We start from the raw sequence: 26,820 nt of genomic DNA, 5'->3' as shown, positions 1-26,820 counted from the left end.
TGTAATAACCTTCTCTAAGACACTGTTTTAACACTGTGACAGACACAAAAACAGTCATTAGGATTTATAACAGTCGAAAGAAATAAAATTTCTTGGTTGTAATGTTCAGGATCACTTAACATAAATACATAAAAAAAAAATATTCTTCCTCCAGTTATAGTTAAGTAAACTGGAGCTCAGATCACAGTAATGTCACAAAATGTTGCAAAATGCAGCAAAATCCTCTTTTTACTACATATCACAGTCCTGTGTTGATATTTCTTGGAACTTTCAGTTAAATCTCAGAGCAGAAAATGTTTCAGTGGAAGAATGTTGAAATATTACCAGATGAAAGAAAATCAGCATCAGGTGGCTGTAAAATAACAAAAAACATGATTTATTCTGAAAAAGAATAATTTGAATAATTCATTCGTTTGAGTTGATAAGTCTTCTATTGACCTTTCTCAGTTGAAATAAATCATGTCTTTTGGTACTTTACAGCAGTTTGATGATTTTCCCTCCCAAGCTTGTTGCTAATAAGACTTTCTTCCATCGAGTGAGTTCATATTTAAAACATATTTAACTCGTATTTCTCTGACAAGCAAGAAAGTCCCTGAAAAGACTGTTCAATACAAAATAAATCTGATAATCGTCCTCCTCCAGAGAAGGACATTAAGAACCAAAGGTCAAAGAAAAGGTTTATGAAGCATTCAAACCTTTCTCTTCTTATTCGTGGGTCTCTTTGAGGTCGCCTCTGGTTGCCCAACGACCAACAAGGTTAAAGTTGGAAATGATGGACGAGGTGTAAAGTTTAAAGTGCTGCCACAGATGTTCAGAGTTTTTCAATGCAAAGCGATCCTGCTGCTGATCATGTGGATTAAGAGTTCTGGCACAGTTCTTATCCAGGCTGTGGATCTAAGTCCATCGTTTTCAGGAAGGTTTAAGTCAGTTTAAGTAAGGTGGTGCTTTTAAAAATCACTTTTTTTTACTTTGGGGATCAGCATTCCTCCAGCCAGGATCCATCTAGGAGCCTCAGGTGAGCTGTGAACAAAGAAAACTTGTATCTGCTGTAGAAACCCCCCTAACGCTGATCCTGTGAGTCCACATGTGTCCGGTTTAAATCCCCAGAAGGATCCAGGTGAGTTTAACGCTCTCATCTCCTTTAACATCAGCCAGTAAAGTACGTTGGAGCAAGTCAGCTAGACTGAAGGTGATTTGCTTTAAACGATGGCATACTTTGGATGCTGGAAGGAAAATTAACAGAATTACTAGTTAACAGTCTCCAAAAGAGTCTGTAATGATTTACACTGCAATAAGCAACAATATGTTTTGTTTATTTCTGACTTACATTTGGTTTTTGATGCCTTTGTTTAAATAAATATCCACCAACTAGACCACCAAAGATTAGTAAGATGCAGCAAACCACCACACCTGAGATCAGAGCACTCCGACTGTGACGACCACCTGATGGGAAAAGAAATAGAGCTACAATAAGTGGGGACACAACAGACACAAATATATGAAGACTAATTACCACAGTAATTGAAAACAACATTTCAGCTGATTTTAAAGACGTTTCTTCTCTTCTTCACAGATTTTTACCGTTTTCTCACCTTCTACATCCGTCTCATCCTTCGGATCAGGAGTTTGGAGATGCAGCGGCGTCTCTGTTGTCCAGGTTTCATCAGAGTTTGACTCTGGAAAAAAAACACAAGATTTCTTATACTTTACAGCACAATACTAAAAAGTTACTGACAAAAGTTTTAAAAGGTACTGAATTTTGACACTGTTCTAGGTAATAATAATAATAATAATAATAATAATAATAATAATAATAATAATAATAATAAACTTTTTTATAGAGCACCTTTCATGACATAAAAGGCAGCTCAAAGTGTTTTACAAAAGAAATATTATGTGTGTATATATATATATATATATATAAACTTAGCACAAAAAGTAAGGAAATTTGTGTTTGGTAGATTATTTCTTTGTTGTAACAATGCTTCTTGGCAATAAATCTTAAACCGTTGGAAAGCCTGTTTCTTTCCCTTTTAAATGGTGCCACATTTGTGAGGAACATGTATTTGTGGGATGAGCAGCAGAGCTGAGTATGTGAGTTGCGCCCATGAAAAATTTGCCAAATCTTCTCTGCCAATGCCAAACAGCTTATTTTGCTGTTGCTATTGACTCTTGTTTTGAGCTTCTGGTACCCCCAGGTATGAGCATGAGCCCTGCTACAGTGATCAATAGGTGTCTGCTCCAAGAATTGGCACGCCATGTTTGACTGATCTGGATAGGGCCCGTGTGATAGGGCAACTTCAAGCTGGTGTTCCACAAAACCAAGTTGCGGCATTATTTGGAGTGAGCCCTAGTACCATCTCCAAAGTGAAGGCCAAGTTCCATATAACGGGGAATGTCAGAGACAGGCCGTGATGTGGGCGTCCCAAGAAGACAACACCCCAAGAAGACCGTTTCCTCACCCTGTCAGCACTTAGGTACCGTAGGCTGTCTTCTACAGGTTTGCAGGACAATATGGCCGACGGCTCTCTGCCAGGACAATCCAGAACAGACTGCACGCAGCCAATCTCCGATCTCATAGGGCTGCCAGGAGGCCTGCCATGGCTGCCCTTCACTGTCAGGCTCGTTTGCACTGGTGTCGGCAACACATGCACTGGAACTTGAACATGTGGAAGAATGTTATGTTCAGGGATGAGTCCAGACATTTTTCTCTTGTCACACAATATATATTGTGATATCACACAGCCCTACACTCACACACATATATATATCTGCAAAACGCAACATATGTGTGTGTAAAAGCTGCTTCTTAAAATTCAACCGAGGAGGGAGCATGTTCCAAATCTTCGGTGCATAACCACTGAAGGAAGCATCGCCGTACCTCTTGCTGTTCGTCGATGGCACCCTCAGACTGGCACCATGCGATCTGACGGAACAATTTGGAACATGCTCCAACAGGCATTCTGACAGGTAGGAAGGAGCCAGTCCATTCAGAGCTCTAAAAACAAGTAAAGGAATTTTAAAATCTATCCTCAACATTGCTGGGAGCCAGTGCAAGACGCTAACACAGGAGTAATTGTGACCTCTTTTACTGGTTTTGGTTAGAATTCTTGCTGCTGAGTTTTGGACGAGCTGCAGCTGATCAATAGTTCTTTTTTTGGCAAACCAGTATAAAGTGCGTTGCAATAATCTAAGTGTGAGAGTAAAAAGGCATGAGTCAGTGTCTTAGCATCCTCTAGGGAGAGGTAGGGTCTGACTCTTGCGATGTTTTTAAGTGATAAAAGGCTATCTCAGTAATGTTGCTGATATGATTCTCAAAGTTGAGGTCAGGATCAAAAATGACACTCAGGTTTTTCACTTTCGGTTTAACGTGTAGGGTCAGATTTCCGAGTCTATTTATTATTTCATCGCTTTGAGTGTCTGTGCCAATGATAAGGACTTCAGTTTTGTCTTTGTTTAATTCATCCACTGCACAATACCGGAGAAGCAGTTTAGCAGAGGTCGTAGGGCATCCTTATTGTCAGGTGCTACAGATAAATACAGCTGGGTGTCATCAGCATAGCAGTGAAAATGAATCCTGTAGTCACGGATCATTTCTCCAAGCGGGTTCATGTATAGGGAAAACAACAACGAACCAAGGATCAAGCCCTGAGGAACACCATAGAGAATGCTTCGCTTCTTGGAAACATCGGCACCAAGACTTACAAAGTAATTTCTGTCTGTGAGGTAGGTATTAAATCAGCTCAGTGTGTTTCCTGACCCCTGAATTCCACCGGGTGCGTGTGTGCCGCGTTCCAGCTCCAACGCAGCTGCCGGAGCTGATCGCAGCCACTCTAGTCAATGTATCCGATTCCACCGGGCGCACCATGGTGCGTTTCCGAAGCGTCCCAGAAGTGGCTCTCCCCTCCGCTGCGCTAAAGATAAGTGCCTCGTCTATTTTTTTATGGAGGCCGCGTCAAGCAGCACAGAGCAGATCGAGCTGGGCAGGAAGTCAGACACAGAAACAGCATTGAGCATCCGGTCAATTTTCAAAATAAATCACCCCATGCAGACTCCTGGTCGTATATCAACAATAAACGCAATTAAAACAGACGAATAAAGAAACCATTTAACTACGTAGCCTACTTAACCACAGTAGAAGCACAAAAATCAAGGAAAATGACCAAATCAACGAAAGTTGAGCAAGTTAACAAAACTGGACAGTTTAGTTGCCCTGCTACTGCAGTAATTACAGTAGCTTTAAGGGACTTTATCAGCTTTGATTAGGCTGCTGTAATTACTGTAGTAGGAATGCAACAGACTTTAAACAGCGGAAGGCTTCCCCGCAGTGAAGACGCTCCGCCTCTGACACGCTCCCAGTTGAATAGGGCGCTGTGCAGAGGACGGAGCAAAACTGCGTCAGAGCCGGAACGCAGCGCACACGTGCCCGGTGGAATCCCGGGGTGAGAGACCAATCCAGTTTTCAAGTCTGTTCAGAAGTATCTCATGATCAGTGGTTTCAAACACAACACTCAAATCAAGAAGAACAAAGACAGAAACTTTATTTTTATCTGCGCTCATTCTAAGATCATTTATGACCTTAGTGAGTGCAGTCCTGGTGCTATGTCTACCTCTAAAAGCAGACTGAAATTTTTCATAAATATCATTGTCATGTAAATAAGCCTCTAGCTGTATCACACTGTACATAAAAAGTGCTCAACCATGTAATTTTTTGACACACAAGTCAAATCAGTAGATCAAAAAAATACAAATCTTGGACCATTAACATCTGCAGAAGCTTACTCACCAACAACAAGTTCAACAATTGCCGACTTTACACTGCTCTTCAACTTGGGAACCAAACATCTGTATCTCCCTTCATCTGCCAGCGTCACGTTCATGATCTTGAGTGAAATGTTTCCGCGCTCCAGTTCATCTGTGAACAGCTCCGTCCTGCTGAGGTACGCTGGGATCTTCATGTCGGGGACTTCACGTCTGTCCCGGTAAAGATGGACGTAGTCAACCCGACTCAGCCGATCTGAGGGGTCAGGCTTCAGATCGGGCTTCGACCACTCCACCGTCAGCCCCTTCACATTGAACTCAGGGTCCAGGTGACATGGCAGGATGACATCATCACCTGGAGAAGCGATGATTGGCTGAGTTGACCCAATCACCTTAAACTGACCTGGAAAATGGAGGGAAAATTGAACCTTCTGAAAAGCGCGAGAAGTCTGGAATCTATTTTTCTGTATGTTGTATGTCGCAACGATATTATCTCAACTATATCTCAAACCTTTTCTGTAAATCCAAACTTCCAGTAACAATGACTGTACTTCACGTCAGCAGTGCTAATTTAGAAACTTAACAAATGCTACAGAGAGCATGTTGAATTAAGATTGAAACTAATTTCTAACTTTCTAACGATTGATCGGTTGATTATTTCCTTGATTTGCTTTGATCTGAAAAAAAAAAGAGAAAAATAACCATCAGGCCTCACTGATGCCTGTTATAATGTCATAGAGCTCATGGTGATGTCTTCAAATGTCTTATGTTTTCTGATTAACAGTACAAAATCCAATAAACGTGTCCTTTAAAAAAACCAAACTTATCAAAATAGCTGCTGATTAATTTGCTGTTGATCAACTAATCAACTTATCGTTGCAGCTCTAATTGAGTTTATTATCACATAAGACAAAGAAAAGCAAGAAAATCATCACAAATGAGAAACTGGAACTAAGAAATATTTTGCATTTGTGTCTGAAAATAAATTGTTTTCTGTCGACCTGCTAATCGATTAATCAGCTAATTGTTTCAGCTCTTTCTGGAAACAGAATGTGTTTTCTGTAAAGTTATCATGACTTTACAAATGACCAAAGGGAACTTTTGGCAGTATGACAGGAAACCCCCAAATCCCCCCAAGCCTTTGTGACAAGAAAGCATCAGCACTGAAAAAAAGAACAAGTTGAACAAAAAACACCTGTTAAACAGTGTGACAGTGTTTATCTCTTCTGTCAGTACTGTATGTGGTGTGAAGAGGTTGATTTTGCCTTTTAATATCAAACTTTTACAGAACCTGAAAAGTTTTTTTGTCACATTTCAACATCTTAAAGCTGCAGCGATATTTTCTGTTTTCATAGTCCTCTATGACAATAAAAAAAACAACTTATCTTTGGGTTTTGGACAAAACAAGACATTTTGAAAATCAGTTATGAGCTCTGGGAAACTGGGGTGGACATGAACCACATAAATAACCGATAAATTGAGAAACTAATCAGTAGATCGATTGATAATGAAAATATTTGTTAGTTTCTGCTGTACTTTCCAGACATCAGTTTAACCATCATCACCTTAAGTGACTGTGTTAGAAGTTAGAAAACACAAACTGCCTTCAGTTATCACCTTTAAACACTATTCATTCATCATGTGACTAGCAGACAGATGACTGACAGGCTGACACTGAATCAGAGATTTAAATAGACAACTGACAAAAAGTTGTCTTTCATCCTTCCTTTGCAACTTAACTGTCAGTTATTGAATGATCTTCAACAGTCATCATCGTCACTGATGAATCATGTCAGCAAATAAACAGTAAAATCACACATTTCTCTCAGAAGAATATGACAAGAATAAAATACATGTAACAGATTATGTAAAATAAAAACAAACTATTGTATATTTTGACTTGCTTGTTTGTTTTGAGTTATAAACTGTAGGTTAGTTTATCCACATTTAGACTTAAGATCTATTACGTTTGTTACAAGTTTAATGAACGTTAGTGAAGGTTTAAAGACTTTAACATGTATCAACATTAAAAACATAAAGCAGCGATACATCGATATATTAGATATGACGACTAGTTTAAGTTCACATTACAGTTTGTGGACACAGAAAATGAACCGTAAAACATATTTTCACATGTTCACTGATTCATTCATTCAAGTGTCGCTCAGGTGAAACGAGTTAACAAGCGAATAAAAGAGAAACATGTCAGTTTACCTTCAACCGGAGTCCAGACGATGAAAGTCAGACAGAGAATAAAAAACCAGAATGTAAACATGTTACTAAACTGATAAAAGTCCATTTTAAACATGTAAATTAGAGACAGACAGAGATGACGCGTCTGTAAAGCTGCTGAACTATGACTCACTCTGCTGTTGCTCGGTAAACCATGAGGACGGAAGTTCCACATTAACATGACGCATCATCATGTCATTTATCTTGACGAATGTTGTTGGCGTTTGTAGTGATTAGATCTGGGGTCCGTTTCACAAAGCAGGTTCAACAAACTCTGCAGAGAATGACAGATGTTAGTTGAACTATGATGCAGTCTTTAACATTTTGAAACAGTAGTCAATCTACATGTACCTGCGCATTTATGCTGAAAGTGGACTTCCTATTCACATAATCGGCTTCATTATGTGAGGGAGCCGTGATGGGAATGTGTGTGCCGTCTATGCAGCCAATCACACTGGGAAATCCTAAAAGAAATTAAAATTACTAATCCCAGTCTGAGGTTGCAGCACAGTGTCATTAACAGAGTATAATTTAAAATGAATTTAACAGATCTCTACATCATTCACCTGCAATCCTGTGGAACTCCTCCTTGATGGCTCTGACGAGTTTGTGTCCAGGGAAAATGACAAAGATGGGTAAAAGCCGTTTCAGGGCGAGGCACACTTTTCTGACCGGCCTGCATACAGTTTCCTTACTCAAGTGCTTACAAAAAACTTCCGTTTGCAAAGAAACGCAGCGCGACGCACAATATCTGCTGGGATGTGAGGGCATGACTACGAGTTGTTATGTTATGATTAGATTGTGTATGTAGATGATGGACTGTGACGTGAAACGGTACCGCTCAAAAAGATAATGGTCTGGAAATGCCAGAGCATCTATGCGCGGTCTGATAACCATCTCTCGACGAATAGGCCTATTTAATTCTCTGCGTAGTAATGCTGCACCTTCATCCACGGGATTGTTATCAAAAGGACATGCCATGATGGTGAAAAAAGTCGCCACTTACTGTGCCTAATGGACTTCTAATATACTGACTCTGATTGTTTTAATGATTTTTTAAATGACAGACGGCAGAACTAGGCTACGCCAAAACTCGCCTGCTGACTGAATGAATGAGGAAATCAAATGGAGTGTGTGGCTCTGAAAGAGGGCGGAGACTGAGAGAAACTCGAGGTTTATTGAGAAAAACCTGGTCCCAACCAGGTTAGGTTCATAGAGTCTGTTACTACGGTAACTGACCGAGAGCTTAAGTTACACCTCTCTCTGAAACAGGCTAGAGTCATCCCTCTTTCTCTGGTTTGAGTTGCCTCCCTTTTTGAAACGGAAAACTCAGAGTTTCCCTCATTTCAGGGTTAACAGACTGAGTTTTCACTAAACCTGCTTTGTGAAACGGACCAATGATAATACAAGCACATGACAGCACTTTCTGTGTGACGTTCAGTGAACTCTGATATATGTATTTTTCCCGCATACAAAACTACTGTGGAGTTAAATGTGACGTTTTACTGCTGATCACATTTACCTTCACTGTACTTTACTTTGGAGAAATGTTTTATTTGGATTCACTGACTCTCAGTTTTATTGAATGAATTTATTTATTATTTTGACCAAATTTTATATTCACAAATCAAATCGAGCTGATTGTTCATATCAAACAATAATTCTTCTTTATGTGAATGTACAAAAAACATGTTAAAATATAACTCCTGTGAGCTTTACAAGATATGTATTTATTTATTCTTCTTTACAGCTTTTAGTCCATCTGTCTTGTTTATAGACACATGTTATATCCACAAGGTTTTGGTTTCTTGCTGTGCTTGAAAAAAAGGGGGGTTGTGGGATTTTTTACCACTTGCTAAAACAGATTGATCCCAACTTTTTATAAACCACATTCTGTATTATTTCACACTGATTCACATAGATGGATCTCATTTCATAAATAAAATAATTATAAAGTCTATATTTAAAACTTATTTCTGCTTTCAATCTGTTACATTGAAAGTAATATAATACACGGAGATTCTGGTAAACTCCACACCAGCTCAGTTTCTTATTGACTGCAGCAGTTTAGTCACCATATTACAAGTAATACTGAAAATTAAACTGAAAGTGATGATACCTGTTGTATTATCACTGATGTAACCACCAGGGGTCGATTTCACAAAGCAGGCTCAACAAACTCTGAGTCTAATCCTGAACTCTGAGTTGATCTACTCTGAGAAACAAAACTCTGAGTTTCCGGTTCCAGAACAGCTGATTTGAGTCAGTTTAATCAACTCGGAGTAGTTTCACTTGGAGTTAAGCGCGTGCACCACAACTATAAAAAGCCAGCATCAATGGAGCCCCGATTCAACGAGTCACCATGGCAACGGGGAAGAGGAGGGCGGCGTTTTTCGCCCCACTAGAACTAGAAATCTTAATGCGGTAATACGGCGAGTTTGAGCATGTTTTCAGAAAGAAGTGCAACACAAAAAGTAAAACCTCGACATAATCTCATGGGGGAACCTCATTTTGATCTTGTTTTACATTGTAAAGTAAATATTAAGTGGCTGTTTGACTGAGCAGCTGTTTTATCCCCAACATAATGCTGGTTTCTCATACATAAATGTCTTCTCATCTACATCATGTTCTGTTAAATAATTAAGCCTACTTAAACTAACACAGACTAACACAACTACTCAGCCAACAGAAAGAAGGCAGATGTCCGTAAAACGGGTGGTGGTCCAGCACCGCCACCTCTAACGGAGGCAGAGGAGCTGGCCCTAAGCCAGAATTTAGGAAGGCCAGTGGCTGGCCCCGCCACTGTACAAAAAACTTCCGTTTGCAAAGAAACGCAGCGCAACACACAATATCTGCTGGGATGTGAGAGTATGACGAAGATTGGTAATGTTGCAAATGTAAGGATGGATTAGGTTGTGTATGTAGATGATGGACTGTGACATGAAACGGTATCTCTCAAAAAGATAATTGTCTGGAAATGCCAGAACATCTATGCGCGGTCTGATAACCATCTCTCAACAAATATTTAATTCTCTGCGCAGTAATGCTGCACCTTCATCCACGGGATCGTTATCAAAAGGACATGCCATGTTAGTGAAAAAGTCGCCACCTACTGTGCCTAATGGATTTCTAATATACTGACTCTGATTGTTTTAATGATTTTTTAAATGACAGACGGCAGAACTAGGCTTCGCCAAAACTCGCCTGCTGACTGAATGAATGAGGAAATCAAATGGAGTGTTTGGCTCTGAAAGAGGGCGGAGACTGAGAGAAACTCGAGGTTCATTGGGAAAAACCTGGTCCCGACCAGGTTAGGTTCATAGAGTCTGTTACCACGGTAACTGACCAAGAGCTTAAGTTACCTCTCTCTCTGAAACAGGCTAGAGTCATCCCTCTTTCTCTGGTTTGAGTTGCCTCCCTTTTTGAAACGGAAAACTCAGAGTTTCCCTCATTTCAGGGTTAACAGACTCTGAGTTTTCACTAAACCTGCTTTGTGAAACGGACCCCAGGTGTAGGCCTAAATGTTAAACTCAAACTTCATGTTTATTATTATTATTCTGATCCAATATATCTTCACATCTGAGCTCCATACTGTATCTGCTTTGGTTTGAGAGTTGTTGCAGCTCAAAAATGCCTCTGAAAGGTAAGAGGCAGAATTATTAACAAAGAAGTTGACATTTTTTTATTTACAAAAAAAGGTTTTTCACAATTAGGAAACTAGAGGCTACACAGTTTAAACAGGGCCTTTTAATACCAGAAGAAGAAAATTGCTCCTCTCTTGTCCACAACATACATGTTTTTAACCACTAGAGGGAGCCACACACCAAGATTTAAGGTTTGCCAATCACCACTTTTAAAAGTGAGTTGCTGAAAAAGTTGATGAATAAAACGGAACCTGCATCTAATCTTGCAGGTCATGATGGTTTAACAGTGAAGTGGAAATTTAAAAAGCCTTGTTGCTGCAGCTGGTTTGGTGAAACACAAGTTTAGATTCAAATTCTGAGGATTCTCTGAATGTCTTGATTCTGTAGCTCCATATTTTTGTGACATTTAGTGTGTTATTTTGCATGGTTACATAGTCATGACATAATTGTGATGTTATTATCTAGTTTGACAGTTAGTGACAATCCAACTGTGGAGATTAAAACAAGACTATGAAACTTTTGTTGAACCACACACACACACAGTAGAGAGAAGTCAACAATTCACCAAACTACGTTAGCTAAAGTTAGCTGTCATTAGCCTCCACAAGCTATTTAACCTACTGCTGAGTTAAACTGCAGCAGCAAAACATGATCATGGTGGCTTGAACTTTACCTTTATGATTGAACAGTTTAAAAAGTTATCTGTTCAGCTGCTTTCAACAACATGAGGTCAGATTATAATCACACAGCAGACAGAGATAAATGCAAACTGACACATAGAGAACTTCACCTCCATGGAAAGAGACAACAGAGAGATTAAAGTCACAACACAGAAATCATTTAAAAATATGATTTATTTGACAACTTTTACCTACTTTATTCATCTAACAGTGGTGTTACTTAAATCAAATTTTAAAGAATGTAAAATTTGAAAAATGTCCTTGTAATACAGGTCACAATAACAGAATGACATCCCCAAAAAGAATTTAATAGATGAAAAAAACTCAAATGTACTTTGATTTGTTCTTTTCAAGTGTCACACCAGCATGACAAGAGGTAACAATAACTGTTTTAAAGTGCAAAAGGTAGTTTAATGATCAACATTTAACAAAATCTTTTATTGTAGAAATAATAGTAATTTAAATGACAGAATAATATGAGAATATGTAACCGATATACTGATACAACTATATTGAGGGATACTGTGGGTGCACTGCTCAAAGGCACATTGACAGTTGATGTTAAGGGAGCGGAGAGCGTTTTAACTTAAAATGAACTTTATAAGGAAAATTCAGCTCTGAACTCACATGTGCAAAAACTCAAATTCTATGATCAGCTTAACAAAAATAACTACAAAACATAATAACCTAAATTCTTCACTCCATCCTTCTGAGACACTGTTTTAACACTGTGACAGAAACAAAAACAGTCATTAGGATTTATAACAGTATAAAGAAATGAAATTTCTTGGTTGTAATATTCAGGATCACGTAACATAAATACATAAAAACAATATTCTTCCTCCAGTTATAGTTAAGTAAACTGGAGCTCAGATCACAGTAACGTCACAAAACGTTGAAAATTGCAGCAAAATCCTCTTTTTACTACATATCACAGTCCTGTGTTGATATTTCTTGGAACTTTCAAGATGAAAAGCCCTGACGAAAAGTTTATGAAGCATTGAAACCTTTCTCTTCTTATTCCTGGGTCTCTTTGATGTCGCCTCTGGTTGCTCATCAACCAACAAGGTTAAAGTTGGAAATGATGGACGAGGTGTAAAGTCTAAACTGCTGCCACAGAGTTTTTCACTCAATAGGCTGATGCAAAGCGATCCTGCTACTGATCATGTGGATGAAGATTTCTGGCACAGTTCTTCTCCAGGTTGTAATTTCTGGACCTGAATCAATTGTGTTTAGGTCAGACGGTGCTTCTTTTTTTTAAATGTCACTTTGAGGATCAGCATTCCTCCAGCCAGGATCCATCTAAGAGCTTCAGCTGAGCTGTGGATTAAGAAAACAAAGCAGAATGCATTAATTATGTTGCATATGATCTTTAGTAAAACATAAAAAAGTGCTCAAAGACATAAGGATGAACTTTTTAATTTGACTGCACCTACGATGCAAAGTAAGAAAATGCAAATAAAATGGTTCTCTGTGTGCAGGTCTAACAAGAAGCCACAGATCCAAATTCAAACTACGGTGGATATTTTTGATTTTTTCCAGATGTCTCCCTAACCTTGTCATGAATTGTCTTCACAGACAGAAATAGTAGAAGAGGCTGCTCAGAACATTAAGTCACCTTTACATTGTAAATAAAACTGATTCTCTTTGGTCCATTTCATTTCTATGATGCAAACCTTTTTATGAATATTTGACTGAGCTTCACTTTTTCAGTGTTTACATCACACTTAAACCCTTCAGATGTTGCCTGGTTACATCATATTATGATTATGATGATGATGATGATGATGATGATGATTATTATTATTATTATTATTATTATTATTATTATTCAAAACAGTCATGTTCAGACTTACAAGCACATCATTTTCTCAGCAGGATGATTTGAGCTTGTATCCACTGTAGAAACCCCCCTAATGCTGATCCAGTGAGTCCACATGTGTCCGGTTGAAATCCCCAGAAAGATCAAGGTGAGTTTAAGGCTCTCATCTCCTTTAACACCAGCCAGTAAAGTACCTCTGAGCAAGGCATCTAGACTGGTTTGAGTAAGGCGTTATCATTCTTCACATGCTGGAAGGAAAATTAACAGAATAATTAGTCAACAGTCTCCAAAAGAGTCTGTAATGATTCAGACTGTAAGAAGCAACAATATGTTTTGTTTATTTCTGACTTACATTTGGTTTTTGACGCCTTTGTTTAAATAAATATCCACCAACTAGACCACCAAAGATTAGTAAGACACAGAAAACCACCACAGTTGAGATCAGAGCGCTCCGACTGTGACGACCACCTGATGGGAAAAGAAATAGAGCTACAGTAAGTGGAGACACACCAGATACACAAATATGAAGACTTTAACTACCACAGTAATTAAAAACAACATGTCAGCTGATTTTGAAGACGTTTCCTCTCTTCCTCACAGATTTGTACAGTTTTCTCACCTTTAACGTCCGTCTCATCCGTTGGATCAGGAGTTTGGTGATGCGGCGTCTCTGTTGTCCAGGTTTCATCAGACTTTGATTCTGGACAAAAACACAAGATTTATTATAATTTACAGCACAATACTAAAAAGTTACTAACAATAAGTATATAAAAAGTACTCAACCATGTAATTTTTTGACACACAAGTCAAAATCAACAGATCTAAAGAAGACAAACATTGGACCATCAACAACATCTGAAGAAACTCACCAACAACAACAAGTCGAACAATTGCCGACTTCACTCTGCTCTTCAACTTGGGAACCAAACATCTGTATCTCCCTTCATCTGCCAGCGTCACGTTCATGATCTTGAGTGAAATGTTTCCGCGCTCCAGTTCATCTGTGAACAGCTCCGTCCTGTTGAGGTACGCTGGGATCTTCATGTCGAGGTCTTCCTGTCTGTGCCGGTAAAGATGGACGTACGCGACCCGACTCAGCCGATCTGAGGGGTCAGGCTTCAGCTTCGACCACTCCACCGTCAGCCCCTTCACATTGAACTCAGGGTCCAGGTGACATGGCAGGATGACATCATCACCTGGAGAAGCGATGATTGGCTGAGTTGACCCAATCACCTCAGACTGACCTGGAAAATGGAGGAAAACTTTAACCTTCTGAAAAGCGAGAGAAGTCTGGAATCTATTTTTCTGTATGTAACTGTTGTTTATAATTTGTAATGTCAGTATTATCTTTTAGAATACATTTGAGTCATTTTGAATATATTTCAGTTATCTTTGTTGTTTTGTATTATTTTAAGAAGATAGCTTTATTGTGAAACAGCCACTTTTATTTAGAAAGCCAGTTGCGCTGTTCTGATATACGTGAGAAGAGAGAAATGAGCAGGTAAAGATGCACATTTAGACTTAAGATCTATTACGTTTGTTACAAGTTTAATGAACGTTAGTGAAGGTTTAAAGACTTTAACACGTCGTATCAACATTAAAAACATCAGATATGACGACTAGTTTAAGTTCACATTACAGTCTGTTGACACAGAAAATGAACCGTAAAACATATTTTCACATGTTCACTGATTCATTCATTCAAGTGTCGCTCAGGTGAAACGAGTTAACAAGCGAATAAGAGAGAAACATGTCCGTTTACCTTCAACCGGAGTCCAGACGATGAAAGTCAGACAGAGAATAAAAATCCAGAATGTAAACATGTTACTAAACTGATAAAAGTCTATTTTAAACATGTAAATTACAGACAGACAGAGATGAAACGTCCGTAGAGCTGCTGAACTGCGACTCACTCTGTTGTTACTCTGCTTTTAAATTGTGTGTAAGGATGTTCAGTGGGCATGCGCACTACGCGTCATGATGTTATTTATCTTGAGTAATATTGTGGGCGGTTGTAGATCAATTGTTGGATTTCATAATACAAGCACGTGGCAGCACTGAGCACTTTCTGTTTCGAGTTCAGTCAAACTCTGATATATATATTTTGCCCGCATATAAAACTACTGTGGAGTAAATTGTGACGTTTTATTGCTGATTACATTTACCTTCACTGTACTTTACTTTACTTTACTTTAATTTACTTTACTTTACTTTACTTTACTTTGGAGAAATGTATTGTTTGGACTCACTGACTCTCAGTTTTATTGAATGAATTTGTTTATTATTTTGACCAAATTTTATATTCACAAATCAAAACGAGGTGATTGTTCATATCAAACAATAATTCTTCTATATGTGAATGTACAAAAAACATTAAAAAAAAACATGAAAAATATAACTCCTGTGAGCTTTACAAGATATTTATTTATTTGTCTTTACAGCTTTTAGTCCATCTCGGGGGTATTCCATCAAGCTGGCTATCAGGATAGCCTAATCTTAAGAACAAAATGCTGCAGCTAATGTGACTGATTAGTGCAAGCACCTGTCTAGCGTGTTAGCTGTTAGCTTACCAAGCAATATTTCACCAACAAGCCCTTTGAGTAGTCATAAAGAAACAAGAGCTCACCTCTGACAGCCAGCCAGCTGTCTGGTGATTGTCCAACTCCAGAGATGTTACACTTGTAGAATCCTTCATCAGATTTAGAAATGCTGTGGATGGTGATGTTTCCGGTAGAGCTGGTCGCCATGAGGAAGCCATTTTTGTAGAAATCCGTTGTGAGGTTGGAAGAAGAAGTCGTATTTATATTCTTACAGCTCAGAGTCACGTCATCTCCCTCCATCACAGGAAGGACAGGACTCTCCAGGATCACAGGACCAGCTGGATGGAAGACATGCTGAATGAGAGATTGCATGGAGCTACAGAAGCTTGTTGAACAGAGGCTATACATGCCATACAAACACAACAAATCCTGTAGTGAAGGTACAGTTGTGTATCCTTCAACTAAGACGTATCACATGTCAAGATGTTGCTTTGAACCTTGAATGTTGCTCTATGTCTACCTTTGCTATTTAGAGAAGACAGTCACTGCTTTAACCACAAAGGGTGCTTGTCAGGAGAACGTAAAAATAAATTGTTTGAGGTATTTAAACAAACAACCAATGCTGCTGTTTTTCTGTAGAGGACAGAACTAGATGCACTCAACATACATTTGAGAACACAAAAAGAATAGTAAAAGTGTTTTCTTCCCTAAAAGCCTCTGACTGAGGTACCTTGAGTGCCTATTTGCTACAGCTGGTAGTTTAAACTCACCGGTCACAGTGATGTTGATGGTGTTGCTGCACTCTCCTGCTCCAGACTCACACCAGTACACTCCAGTGTCAGATGGGTAAAGGTCATCGATCAAGCAGTGAGATTCATTTCTTTCATTCAAGGATGGGCGACACTCTTCGTTTATTAATGTAGATGTGTTCTTTATAACTCTCCAATGAGATGACTTTCCCGGCTCCTCACAGCTCAGAGAGAACGACTCGTACTGAAAAAACTGAGATTTGTTGGGAAGGACTCTCAGGGAAGCTGCAAGAGTCAGAAAAATGATCACAAATTGAGATTTTCATTGTAATCGCAACAAGCAACAAAAGATCTCTCGCAGAAGTGAAAAACCAGGAAAACTTTGCTGCTGTTTAGACATCCAGTAAGTTTTTCACCGTCTTTAGAGCTGGTTGCTTCCTTGTTTTACTAAGAATGTTACTTTTAAAAAACAAATGTGATTCAAGCTGCTTTAAGCTTCCTGGTTCTCTGCAAACTTCATTTTAAGTACAAGAGCAATAAAACCTCTCGGCTGCATTCAGTGTTGTGGTCGATGGGAAGCTGTGAATTATTTTGTTGAGTTTATTTTCTATTAATGATACAGAATGATTGCAATGCTATGAAGACGAAACCAAAGAAGCAACAGCGATAACATCTGCAGCTGCAGAGTGATGCAGTACATTCAATGTGATCAAGGGTTGACATATCGCACACAATCAAAGAAAAACGAACGACAGATCAAACTAGCTGCTATACATTTCTAAAACGACAATAAAGGCTCTCTGCAGAGACAAGGACGGACTCTGTTGGCTTTTGGATTTTTCTGATGGCCTGGTGAGTTCTTGTTGTCTTTTTGTACCCTTTATTGTAACAATGATCATGTTCTTTACTCTTACTTACTTCATTCATTTATTTATCAGGGACAACACATCAATTAACATCAGTATGACGTAAATGTGTAAGATTTAGCCAAAATTTCTAATTTCACCTGCAGTCCCCATGCAGGATGATGTTATACATAGAAAGTAACAAATATAACATATTAAAAACAAACAAATCTACATAATTGTAGTATTTAATTACCAATACATTAGGAGTAACTGTGGTTGTGGTTTATTGTAAAATAAATATTGTCAACTCTAATCTAAAATAATACTCTTGTTGTCTGAAATGATGATAATGATGCATCATATTTTTCAGTTAGAAATAGATATGAACACTAAAACTGCTCAGAAACAAAGATGCACACAAATAAACACACTTTGATATAAATTAGAAGTTTTGCAGCGGATGTTTCATAACAAAATTAGAGTGAAAACTGTCCATAAACACTCACCAACGACAGTGCACAGTATTGTGATCTCCATGCTGCTTGGCTGCAGATAGACTGACTGACTGACTGGGAACGCGATGGAGCTGCTTCACACCTAAAGTCTGACTTTATGACATAGAGGCCACAGCTTCCTGCCCTAATCATAATCTGCGGGTCAAATAGAGCGAAGAGTTTGTTTGTGCAGGATGTCTCAACTTGTTTTAACACCTCAAATGTCAAATGTTTACGACTGTGGCCTCCTTTTACTTTCTGTAGTCTGAAGTTTTTTCTCACATAGACATTTTTAAATCTGCATCAGAACAGACAATCGTCCACTAATCCTGCCTGTTACAGAGTCACAATTTATCAAGTCTGTCCTAAAACAATATTTAGGAGCCCAAATGAACATTGACACGTTTTACTTGCTGTAATCATTCCTCCTGTTCACACTGACCATCAAGAGATTCCTTCATCATGCACTTACAATGTAAGTGATGGAGGTAAAAATCTGCGTATTTAAAAGTTCATGTGAAGTTGATCGACAGCTTGCACCATCTAAATTAGTCAAATGAAGTCTTTTTTTAGTGCCAGATTTCCTCTTTTTGTTATGATCTTCCCACTGCAACTGAACAGGAAAACACTGTCCATCAAGACCCAGCTGCAACTTCAGTCTGAAGAACATTGAAATAAGTGAATGCCACCGATGGCCACTAGATGCTCCAACTGACCCCCATTCAAAAAGCATCAGCTTCTCTCTAGCAATACTAAGTGAATAATTGTATTTCAATGAGTCATTATGGTCTCAATCACTAAATTCAGGCCCTCTAATGAGTTTGCTGGTAGCCATTTTGGAAATGAATGCCCCTTTAATGAGATTTGAAGACTTATAGTAGCTTTGATGTCTGCTGTGGGGACGTTGATTGACAGGTGACAGTTAAATGTTCATGTCGACAGCTGACTGTTATTTTAAGACACACTTGAAAAATTGTGAACCCATCCTTTAATCTTATGGTATCTTTGTACAAAGATGAAGGTTGCACAATTTCAAGTGAGTCAGACTCATCACTACTGAATTAATTGTAATTAATTGTGAATCAGTAGCTGTTGCGCCACCGGTGGCTGACACATGTTGCAGGTTGATATGAACATGTGCCTTCATGTCTACATGTACATGTGATTTCAGTTTTTATGTCAAATAAGTCACCTTTATTGTCTGTAGTTTTATCAAGGTCATCCATATGTGACATGTACAAACTTTTATTCCAACATTTGTTGGGATAATAAAAAAATGTTTTTAGTGCTGAAACTACCCGATTCATTGAATAATCAATCAAAATAAAATATAAAATAATATACAACTTTTAACATTTCACCAACAACTAAAAAATACTACAAACATACAGTATTACATCAGATATTGATTATATCAGCCCAGTGTTGTTCCTTTTTTTGACGCTAAATTACATCCATTATACACTCATAGAGTACACTACAGACTGGTAAAATATGGAAAAATAAAATAGAAACATAATATAAAATATGTTAAATTCAAAAGCACACCAGCATAAGTTTTCATAGAAAGATGATGTTGTTTTCTTTTTGTTTTACAATCAACAGGACCCAAATTCTACATTACCAGGGAAAAACAAGTGAGGGAGACCATCAGGACCAACCATGGTCTGGATGCCCAGGTCCAGTGGTTCAAGTAGGGGGGCATGGTTTGGACAAACCTCCTCCCCTTCTTTCATCGGTGCCTTGGAGGAAGAGCTGTGCCAGATGTCCTGGTGATCCACTGTGGAGGAAATGACCTCGGGAACATAAAGAGCGTCAAGCTCGTCGCAGGGATCAAGCAGGACTTGCAAGATCTCCACTGACAATTCCCTCAGATGAAAATCATCTTCTCTGCCATCAGCCAGCGGTGCCGGTGGAGGTCTGCCCATCCTAAGAAGATGGACAAAGCCCAGTGCTTTATTAACAGTATGATGCCTACCTTTGTTTTGTCTGTAATATATTATTATATATATAATAATTATTATTATATTATAATAATAATATATTTGTAACAAATATTGCCCAGTGTCTGAAAGACCAAATCCAGTGTGGTGATACTGGATTTGGATTTCCCATTAATGTTTTGGCAGCAAAAAAAGGATAGGATTTTATACTTTGTGTGATGTTTGATGTGCACTTTTTTTTTTTTTTTTTTACATACAAGGGTAGCCATCACACTTGTCAGTTCTGTCACAGCTCTTCCTCTTCCTCTCCCTTCTTCTTCTATCTTCTCCAAACCCTGTGATTTACCCCAGCCTTTTCACCTGATGGACTTCCTCAGTTGTTGTTCCCCACGGTGAATGTAGCCAGGGGTTTGTAGGGTCAGACAAAAGTTCTGCCTGTTTTTGTGCAAATAAATATTCTTCTTCTATAGCATTACTTACTTACATTAACAATACATTCTTTTTCAGAGCAAATGTTCAAGCAAATACTGAAAGCTTGCATACTTTTATTTTTTTTAACACTACTTTTATTACTTCCAGGGCAAAAGAATTAGATCTTGAACATGAACCAAACAATTTTAGTTTAATAAACAATATAAAAATCTACACGACCCACATTCACGGTGGAAATTTAAATCGTGACATGCAGTTTGTCCAAGTGGTGTTGCCGTACCTAGCTGTCCAAACGGCGGATCCGCTTCTGTGTGCAGTGACCATAGAAATATGAAAAGAACAAGTCGTGACAAGCAGGATGGCTAACTGGTTACTGAGCGGGGATTCAACTCTTCCTGAAATCAATGAGGCTTATCTAAATAAGGCTAGTGAGGTCTTGATGGGGATTCCTTCTCTGCCTTGATGGAAAACTCCTCTGTTTGTTTACTGGGTGAGTCACTAATCTGATAATGATGAGTCATGTTGGTTCGTCACCGCACAGTCATCGTGACAGTGATAATGTGAGAGATAAATCAGTAATGATAAACTCAGTGTGAAATAACAGAATATGGTTCATAAATAGTAGGGATCGATCTGGGGGGTATTCCATCATGCTGGCTAACGGGATAGCCTAGCTTATTTCGACAAGCTGCCCATCCTAAGAAGATGGACAAAGCCCAGTGCTTTATTAACAGTGTGATGCCTACCTTTGTTTTGTCTGTAATATATTATTATATATATAAACATCAGTGATTTTAATATAAACAAAACGAAATGTGAGTATATATGTTAAAAAACACAAACTGTGATAAAATATTATTCAAATTAATTACAAATAAAAATATACATACATAACATTTTGCAAACAATCAGCTGTTTTACATGTAAAATATTGATCTGACAAGTACTTCAAACTTGTACTTAAGTGCAGCAACTTGAATAAATGTACTTTGTTACATTTCACCACTGTTCAATGGTTCAATAACAGTCAAACTGAGTGTAGCTATAACTGTCAGATAGATGCAGTGGAGTCAAAATCACAGTAGAACTACATAATATATATTATTATTATAATATATATAATTCTGTCAATTGTAAATGAATAAATTCATTTTTCATGCAGTTTCAAGCTCCAGAGGTCCAGAAAAAAGTAATAAAATAAAAAAAACAGATCAGGAGCCAAAGGACAGTAAAGCAGGAAAAAATCTGAAGCTGAATGTGTTTGTTTGCTTTGTTTTTCTCTGCTCCTTATCAACATGTTTCTGTTATGTTTCTATTGATGTCCTCATATCAGTTAACCTACAAATCGAAAGTAAAGTCTAAGAACAGAAACTCAGGGTGTCACTTTGGAGAAATGGGGGTGGACATATGACCTCGTTCTTACTGTTTTGTTTACTGTAACCATGGCAATGTCTGCTTGATGTCACTGAGGACCAATAAGAGCACAGAAAAGTGCAAGTGGGCGGAACTTCCGTTTCCGAGCAGATAACAAACACCCAGAGGGACGAAACATAACAGTCATTACATAATAGAAGAATGTGTGTGTGTGTGTTTTAATGTAGATACTCGAAACACTGAGAGGTAGAAAAGTGTGTTTAAATTCTTCTTTTATAGAAGAGCTGAAGTCTGATGTGTTTTTATAAACTGTAAAGTTCTGAAATTTGTTTTTAATTCAACATCTCATCTGAATATTTGTGATTTTTTTTGTCTTTTTTTACATCTTTTATATCAACTGTTGGTTATTATTTGGAGAACAGGTCAGTAACAACAGTAGATTATATATTAACTATTATTTGCTTGTTATCATTTCTAAAAGTCCAAGTAATGTGTTCAAACTGCTCTTTTTATTCAGCCAGAAGATCAAAAACTCAGACATTCAGTTTATTATTATATATGACAGAGAAAAGTGTAAAATCCTCACATTTAACCAAACCAGTGAATATTTGGCTTTTAATTGCATTAATAGATTATCAGTTACCTCTGATCCTCTTTGGTTCCACTTGCTGTGTGATGATGACATCAGTGTAGGAGACATCACTGTTGAGTTTACCTGCAACACAAAACTGCTGACTGTTAAACACCAGCTGGGTTTAAACATTTAAATCCAGATATTTGATGTAAATTATAATGAAATAAAAAAATAATAATAAAAGAAGAATACAAGTATAAAGCATTTCGTGACACCAGAAACCAGAAGAATGTTGTTCTACCCACTGATGTCACTGTACAAAACAAAACCTTGGTTTGCTCTGTTTAATATGAATGCTTCATGGACCGTCGTAGCTATTTTTATATAGTTGGTGACACTCCCAGTTCTGTCTTTGTTGTTTGAAGTTTGAGCTGTAATCATTTTTAGAAACAACTTTGAAATGAGCCGCAGACATTTCTCGAGGATGTAAGATGCTATAAGAATTAGAGCTTCAAAGCTTAGTCGATTAATGGATTAGTTGTCAACTATTAAATTAATCAATAACTATTTGAATGATTGATTCATCATTTGGAGTCATTTTTAAGAAAAAAATATCCAGTTTCTCTGATTCCAGCTTCTCAAATGTGAATATTTTCTGGTTTCTTTATTCCTCTATGACAGTAAACTGAACATCTTTGGGTTGTGGACTGTGAAAAATTTGAAGGCGTCAACTTAGACCAAACAACAAATCAATTAATAGAGAAAATAATCGACAGACTGATCGATAATTAAAGTTAGTTTATTATATAATTAATTATAATTAGTTGCAGCCCTAGTAAGAATCCATTAGATATATCTCTGTCTATCCATGCTGCTGTGGATATAATAAATATATCAAAGATTATGAAGAAGAAATCACTTGATGCTCATTATTTAGTGTCTGTAAAACATATCTGATCCTCCTTCAACAATATTTCACTACTAAAATACAAAAAGCAAAAAAAAAAAAAAAAAAAAAAAAAAGTAAAGCAGTGGAACTACAAATTGAGAAAGATTCACCAATGTGACAATGTGACAGCGGAAGATGGAGTTTCCTCAGTTGTCATAGAGTTGAAAGCATCAGAATAAGCTAGTAAGTGGAACTTGAGTAAAGACAAATTACATAACACATTTATTGTCTGATGTCGACAGGCAGGCTTTGGGCTAAGTGAGGCTTAACACGCCTAGGTTTCATCTCTGAACAGACAATGATAAATTCATACCAATATTTTCATCTAATTCCTGGTAAGACAGCAAACCAGAACATTGAAGATGTTGGAATATCCCTCTAAAGTAGAGCATGCTCTGTTATTTATAATTACAGAACCAAATTCAGTAGTTGTACCTTGTTATCTGTCCACCATATTTTTTGCCAGTTAGAAAATGCGTATTCATCTATTTATGGATTCCCCTGATAAAACCATAAAACAGGGTATTTGTATTTTAAATGAAGCAGAAGAAGCAAATCAAGGTTGTAGAAGTAACTTTGTTTATAAGGTATTTTATACATTTCCGCTCATCTAAACAACTTCATACATTGACATTGCACTTCCTTGTTTCACCAGCAATCCATCTGCCAGGTATGAAGTAGATCCGATGGACTTCTCTGCTGCAGTTAATCAGAAACTCAGCTGATGTTTACCAGGATCTCTGGGTATCATAATGCTTTCAATCTGACAGATGAAAAGAAACAAGTTTCAAATGTAGACTTTAAAATGATTTTGTTTATGAAACGAGATCTGTTAAGTAATCTAACGTTGAAAGATATCTACTTGATTTGACTCATTTGGACGCTGAAGCTTCATATTATCTTCAGATAAACTTTTAAATACATTTTTGTACAGAACGAGGACTGTGGATTTTGTCCTCCATCACTTACATTGTTAGTGCATTATGAAGGGATCTTCTAATGGTCAGTATGAACAGGAGGAATGATTACAGCAAGAAAAACAGGTTTCACTGTTCATTTGAGATCCTGACTGTTGTTTTAAGACTTGAAGAGTGAGAAAACGAAAAACTTCCTTTGTTTCAGTTTTCAGAGCTGCAGGATGCCTCATCAGAGGATTTGCCCGGTCTCTCTGTCTGGACAGACTGCCTTCGGTGTTTTGGCTGCCATCCTCCTCCTAACACTTCATCCATGTACAGGTAAATGTAAACAGGTTGTACTAGAATTATAGTAAAAATGTTTGGAAAATGTCAGGACACTGATTTTTGGGTGAGTAACGGTTCTGTTTCTTCCCAGGTCAGTCTCAGGATAAACCGCCTCAGCTAGTGGCAACAGTTTGTGATTACATCATTTTACCATGCTACCATAAACCTCTCATGGATGCATCTGAAATGTGGTTGGAGTGGGAAAGAACTGACCTGAGCCCAGCGTATGTCCATGTGTGGGAAAAACATAAAGAAAGACTGGATTTTAAACAGCCATCATACATGGGAAGAACATCACTGTCCGTTGAGGAAATGAAGCACGGAGACATTTCACTGAACATTTCCCAAGTGAAACTCTCTGATGAGGGAACATACAGATGCCTTCTTCCTTCTCTGGGTCACAAATCTTTTTTTCAGCTTATTGTGGCACTACATGTTACTGTATTTAAGTACATGCATTTATTACTGTCTCAGTTCATGAGAGGACACAAACACAGACATGAGGGTAAGCAGACTGGATAAAATGACTTTTCTGAAAAAAGACAGTTAGTCGGACATAGGCAGGAACAACCTGAACACAACATTGACCTTCAGGAAACAAAATGTTTGAAACTTTAGGGCTTTAAACTTAGTAAGCACAGTGACATCTGGTGGTTAGCAGAACTTATAGCAGCCCTTCAAAACTGAGGCCAAAGTACTACAACACCTCACTGATAGCTTCAGTCTCATATGTGTGCAATAAAAGTTCAAACCTACATGTTATTTATTAAGTCTATAAAATGTATGTGTCCATACATATATATATATATATATGTATGGACACACTGTAGTTTAGGCAATGGGATATGATTTATGATATTCATTAAAATATTTATTTTACTTATTTAGTTTATTAGTTTTATGATTTGGTTTCAGGTGGAAATGTTCCCATGATTATGTGGTTTTAGTGAACATCACCATATTTCTCACTTATTCTGTTCAAGCACTTTCTGTAACACTCGTGATGTTTGTAGCTCTGGATGTTATCAGTCAGATGGTGACAGATATCAGGCCACACTTATAATGACTAAACAGTATCAAACAGATGGTAATATCTCCCAGTCACTTAAACCAAATATTGAAAATGTTCTGTATGTGCAGAAGAGTCACTGCGGTTTCTCTTGTCTCTCATCATCAGGTTCTGTCTCCTCACCTGTCATAAATATGACCATAAACAGCAGCGTGGTGGTGTTACAGTGTGAGTCTAAAGGCTGGTATCCAGAGCCTGAATTGTTTTGGCTGGACGGTGAGGGAAACCTCCTCTCTGCGGAACCCACAGAAACAGTCAGAGGTCCTGATGACCTCTATACTGTCAGCAGCAGAGTGACTGTAGAGAAGAGACACAACAACAACTTCACCTGTAGAGTCCAACAGAACAACATCAGCCAGATCAGAGAGACACACATTACTATTGTTCTAGGTAGAAATTATTCATATTTAATCATAAAATGATTCAAAAATAAATCATAAATTTACATCATATTTTATCAATAACATAATTTTAATCAGTTTTAAAAATTTGAGGTCTGGTTTTAATGTCATGCTGCTCTGTGTTTTATCATTTTAGATGATTCTTCTTGCAACTCTTTTCTGTTGGAGTCATTTCTGCTTGGACTGTTTGCTTTGTGTGTTTTCTTGCAGTTGTAGTTGTCGTGGTTGTGCAGAATCAGAGTTGAAACAAAATTGGTAAGTTACAAATCCATCTTCCTTACAGTTACATTATCTACAACAAGAAGGCAGAATTTGCAGTGAGGTTGCCAATATCACACTTTACTCAGCAGGTGCACACAACAACACACATTCAAACATAGGAAAAGATGACTGGTTGCTCTACATAAGACAATCCAGACACTCCAAATATAAGAAAATGTAACAGCAAGGAAGGAAATATTAAAAAGCATATGTTGTGGAGACTAAATCATTAAAAAAACCAACATGTTTCAACCTCTGTAGGTCTTCGTCAGGGCTTTAAAAACATATTCCAAAGCACTTTGATTAGCTGAGGCATTCCACTTAAGGTTTACACTGCTTTCATAGCAACTCCTACTTTGAATTAAGAAACCTCCACTGTGGCTCAGAGAGGTGTTCTTCACATGCTAACATGTAAAAAGCTGATTAGAAACCTGGTTATCCACACACATGGCCAAGAAATGAGTTCTCCAGGTTACTTTTATAGGCTATGTAATCTTTAAGACATCAGAATGCTGGAGAAAACCAACTCTAAACTGGTAATTTAGGTGCATGCACTGACTGTAGAGCAAAACACAGCTTTGATTAGGAAATATTATCACAGGTTGGTCTCAGCAGAACGCTAAAAGTCAAAATGTGGTCATAAAATGCTGGATCTCTTTACTGGCAGACAGGGGGAATGACTAGTGACCAATAAATCTTTCAACATATGAAAACCTATTTGTTTTAATGGATATGTCTTGAGATTTTCTATTTTTTCTTATTGTCAACAAATTTCACGTGAAGATCCAAACCAACAATGAACTGAA

The 26,820-nt window shown here is 37.8% G+C and overlaps 3 protein-coding genes across 6 annotated transcripts; all 3 read right to left on the bottom strand.

Moving 5' to 3' along the window:
- Positions 1 to 446: 446 nt before the first annotated feature.
- On the bottom strand, positions 447 to 7,199 carry LOC121889733 (myelin-oligodendrocyte glycoprotein-like). 3 transcript variants are annotated; one of them, XM_042401930.1, is made up of 5 exons: positions 6,976 to 7,084; positions 4,787 to 5,164; positions 1,593 to 1,676; positions 1,328 to 1,443; positions 447 to 1,223 (listed from the first exon to the last, which is right to left on the bottom strand). In XM_042401930.1, exons 1-5 carry the CDS (start codon positions 7,067 to 7,069, stop codon positions 1,200 to 1,202), a joined length of 696 nt encoding a protein of 231 aa, XP_042257864.1. In that variant the 5' UTR covers positions 7,070 to 7,084; the 3' UTR covers positions 447 to 1,199. The 3 variants fall into 3 exon arrangements, with proteins under 3 accessions (XP_042257864.1, XP_042257863.1, XP_042257861.1); XM_042401929.1 differs by lacking the exons at positions 447 to 1,223; positions 6,976 to 7,084 and adding exons at positions 2,463 to 2,659; positions 7,127 to 7,199 and having other exon boundaries at positions 1,353 to 1,443; XM_042401927.1 differs by lacking the exon at positions 447 to 1,223 and adding an exon at positions 2,463 to 2,659 and having other exon boundaries at positions 1,353 to 1,443; positions 6,976 to 7,120.
- A 4,274-nt stretch (positions 7,200 to 11,473) lies between these two features.
- On the bottom strand, positions 11,474 to 15,080 carry LOC121889749 (butyrophilin subfamily 1 member A1-like). The gene is made up of 6 exons (XM_042401964.1): positions 14,902 to 15,080; positions 14,009 to 14,383; positions 13,759 to 13,839; positions 13,492 to 13,607; positions 13,174 to 13,387; positions 11,474 to 12,637 (listed from the first exon to the last, which is right to left on the bottom strand). The coding sequence occupies exons 1-5, from the start codon at positions 14,993 to 14,995 to the stop codon at positions 13,349 to 13,351; spliced, it is 705 nt and encodes a 234-aa protein (XP_042257898.1). The 5' UTR covers positions 14,996 to 15,080; the 3' UTR covers positions 11,474 to 12,637; positions 13,174 to 13,348.
- A 521-nt stretch (positions 15,081 to 15,601) lies between these two features.
- On the bottom strand, positions 15,602 to 19,714 carry LOC121889704 (low affinity immunoglobulin gamma Fc region receptor II-a-like). 2 transcript variants are annotated; one of them, XR_006093606.1, is made up of 3 exons: positions 19,432 to 19,714; positions 16,450 to 16,713; positions 15,602 to 16,017 (listed from the first exon to the last, which is right to left on the bottom strand). XR_006093606.1 is itself a non-coding variant. In XM_042401876.1 (3 exons), exons 1-3 carry the CDS (start codon positions 19,696 to 19,698, stop codon positions 15,701 to 15,703), a joined length of 885 nt encoding a protein of 294 aa, XP_042257810.1. In that variant the 5' UTR covers positions 19,699 to 19,714; the 3' UTR covers positions 15,602 to 15,700. The 2 variants fall into 2 exon arrangements, 1 of the variants encoding a protein (XP_042257810.1); XM_042401876.1 differs by having other exon boundaries at positions 19,395 to 19,714.
- Between the last annotated feature and the right edge of the window lie 7,106 nt (positions 19,715 to 26,820).

The sequence above is a fragment of the Thunnus maccoyii genome, chromosome 22, assembly GCF_910596095.1.
Source record: "Thunnus maccoyii chromosome 22, fThuMac1.1, whole genome shotgun sequence".
NCBI lineage: Eukaryota > Metazoa > Chordata > Actinopteri > Scombriformes > Scombridae > Thunnus > Thunnus maccoyii.
The sequence above is the reverse complement of the archived record's forward strand: the minus strand, read 5'-3'. Positions and strand labels throughout refer to the sequence as shown.

What these genes read in the sequence shown, in the direction of transcription:
- LOC121889733 (XM_042401927.1), bottom strand. Translation starts at nt 7,069, where the DNA reads ATGTTTAAAATGGACTTTTATCAGTTTAGTAACATGTTTACATTCTGG. An exon ending in CGTCTGGACTCCGGTTGAAG is followed by an intron (nt 5,165 to 6,975) that starts GTAAACTGACAT and finishes TCCATTTTCCAG; the next exon opens with GTCAGTTTAAGGTGATTGGG. An exon ending in AATTGTTGAACTTGTTGTTG is followed by an intron (nt 2,660 to 4,786) that starts GTGAGTAAGCTT and finishes CACATGTTCAAG; the next exon opens with TTCCAGTGCATGTGTTGCCG.
- LOC121889749 (XM_042401964.1), bottom strand. Translation starts at nt 14,995, where the DNA reads ATGTTTAAAATAGACTTTTATCAGTTTAGTAACATGTTTACATTCTGG. An exon ending in CGTCTGGACTCCGGTTGAAG is followed by an intron (nt 14,384 to 14,901) that starts GTAAACGGACAT and finishes TCCATTTTCCAG; the next exon opens with GTCAGTCTGAGGTGATTGGG. An exon ending in GGATGAGACGGACGTTAAAG is followed by an intron (nt 13,608 to 13,758) that starts GTGAGAAAACTG and finishes TTTTCCCATCAG; the next exon opens with GTGGTCGTCACAGTCGGAGC.
- LOC121889704 (XM_042401876.1), bottom strand. Translation starts at nt 19,698, where the DNA reads ATGGGCAGACCTCCACCGGCACCGCTGGCTGATGGCAGAGAAGATGAT. An exon ending in CCCTCACTTGTTTTTCCCTG is followed by an intron (nt 16,714 to 19,394) that starts GTAATGTAGAAT and finishes TGACTCTTGCAG; the next exon opens with CTTCCCTGAGAGTCCTTCCC. An exon ending in CATCAACATCACTGTGACCG is followed by an intron (nt 16,018 to 16,449) that starts GTGAGTTTAAAC and finishes TCTTCCATCCAG; the next exon opens with CTGGTCCTGTGATCCTGGAG.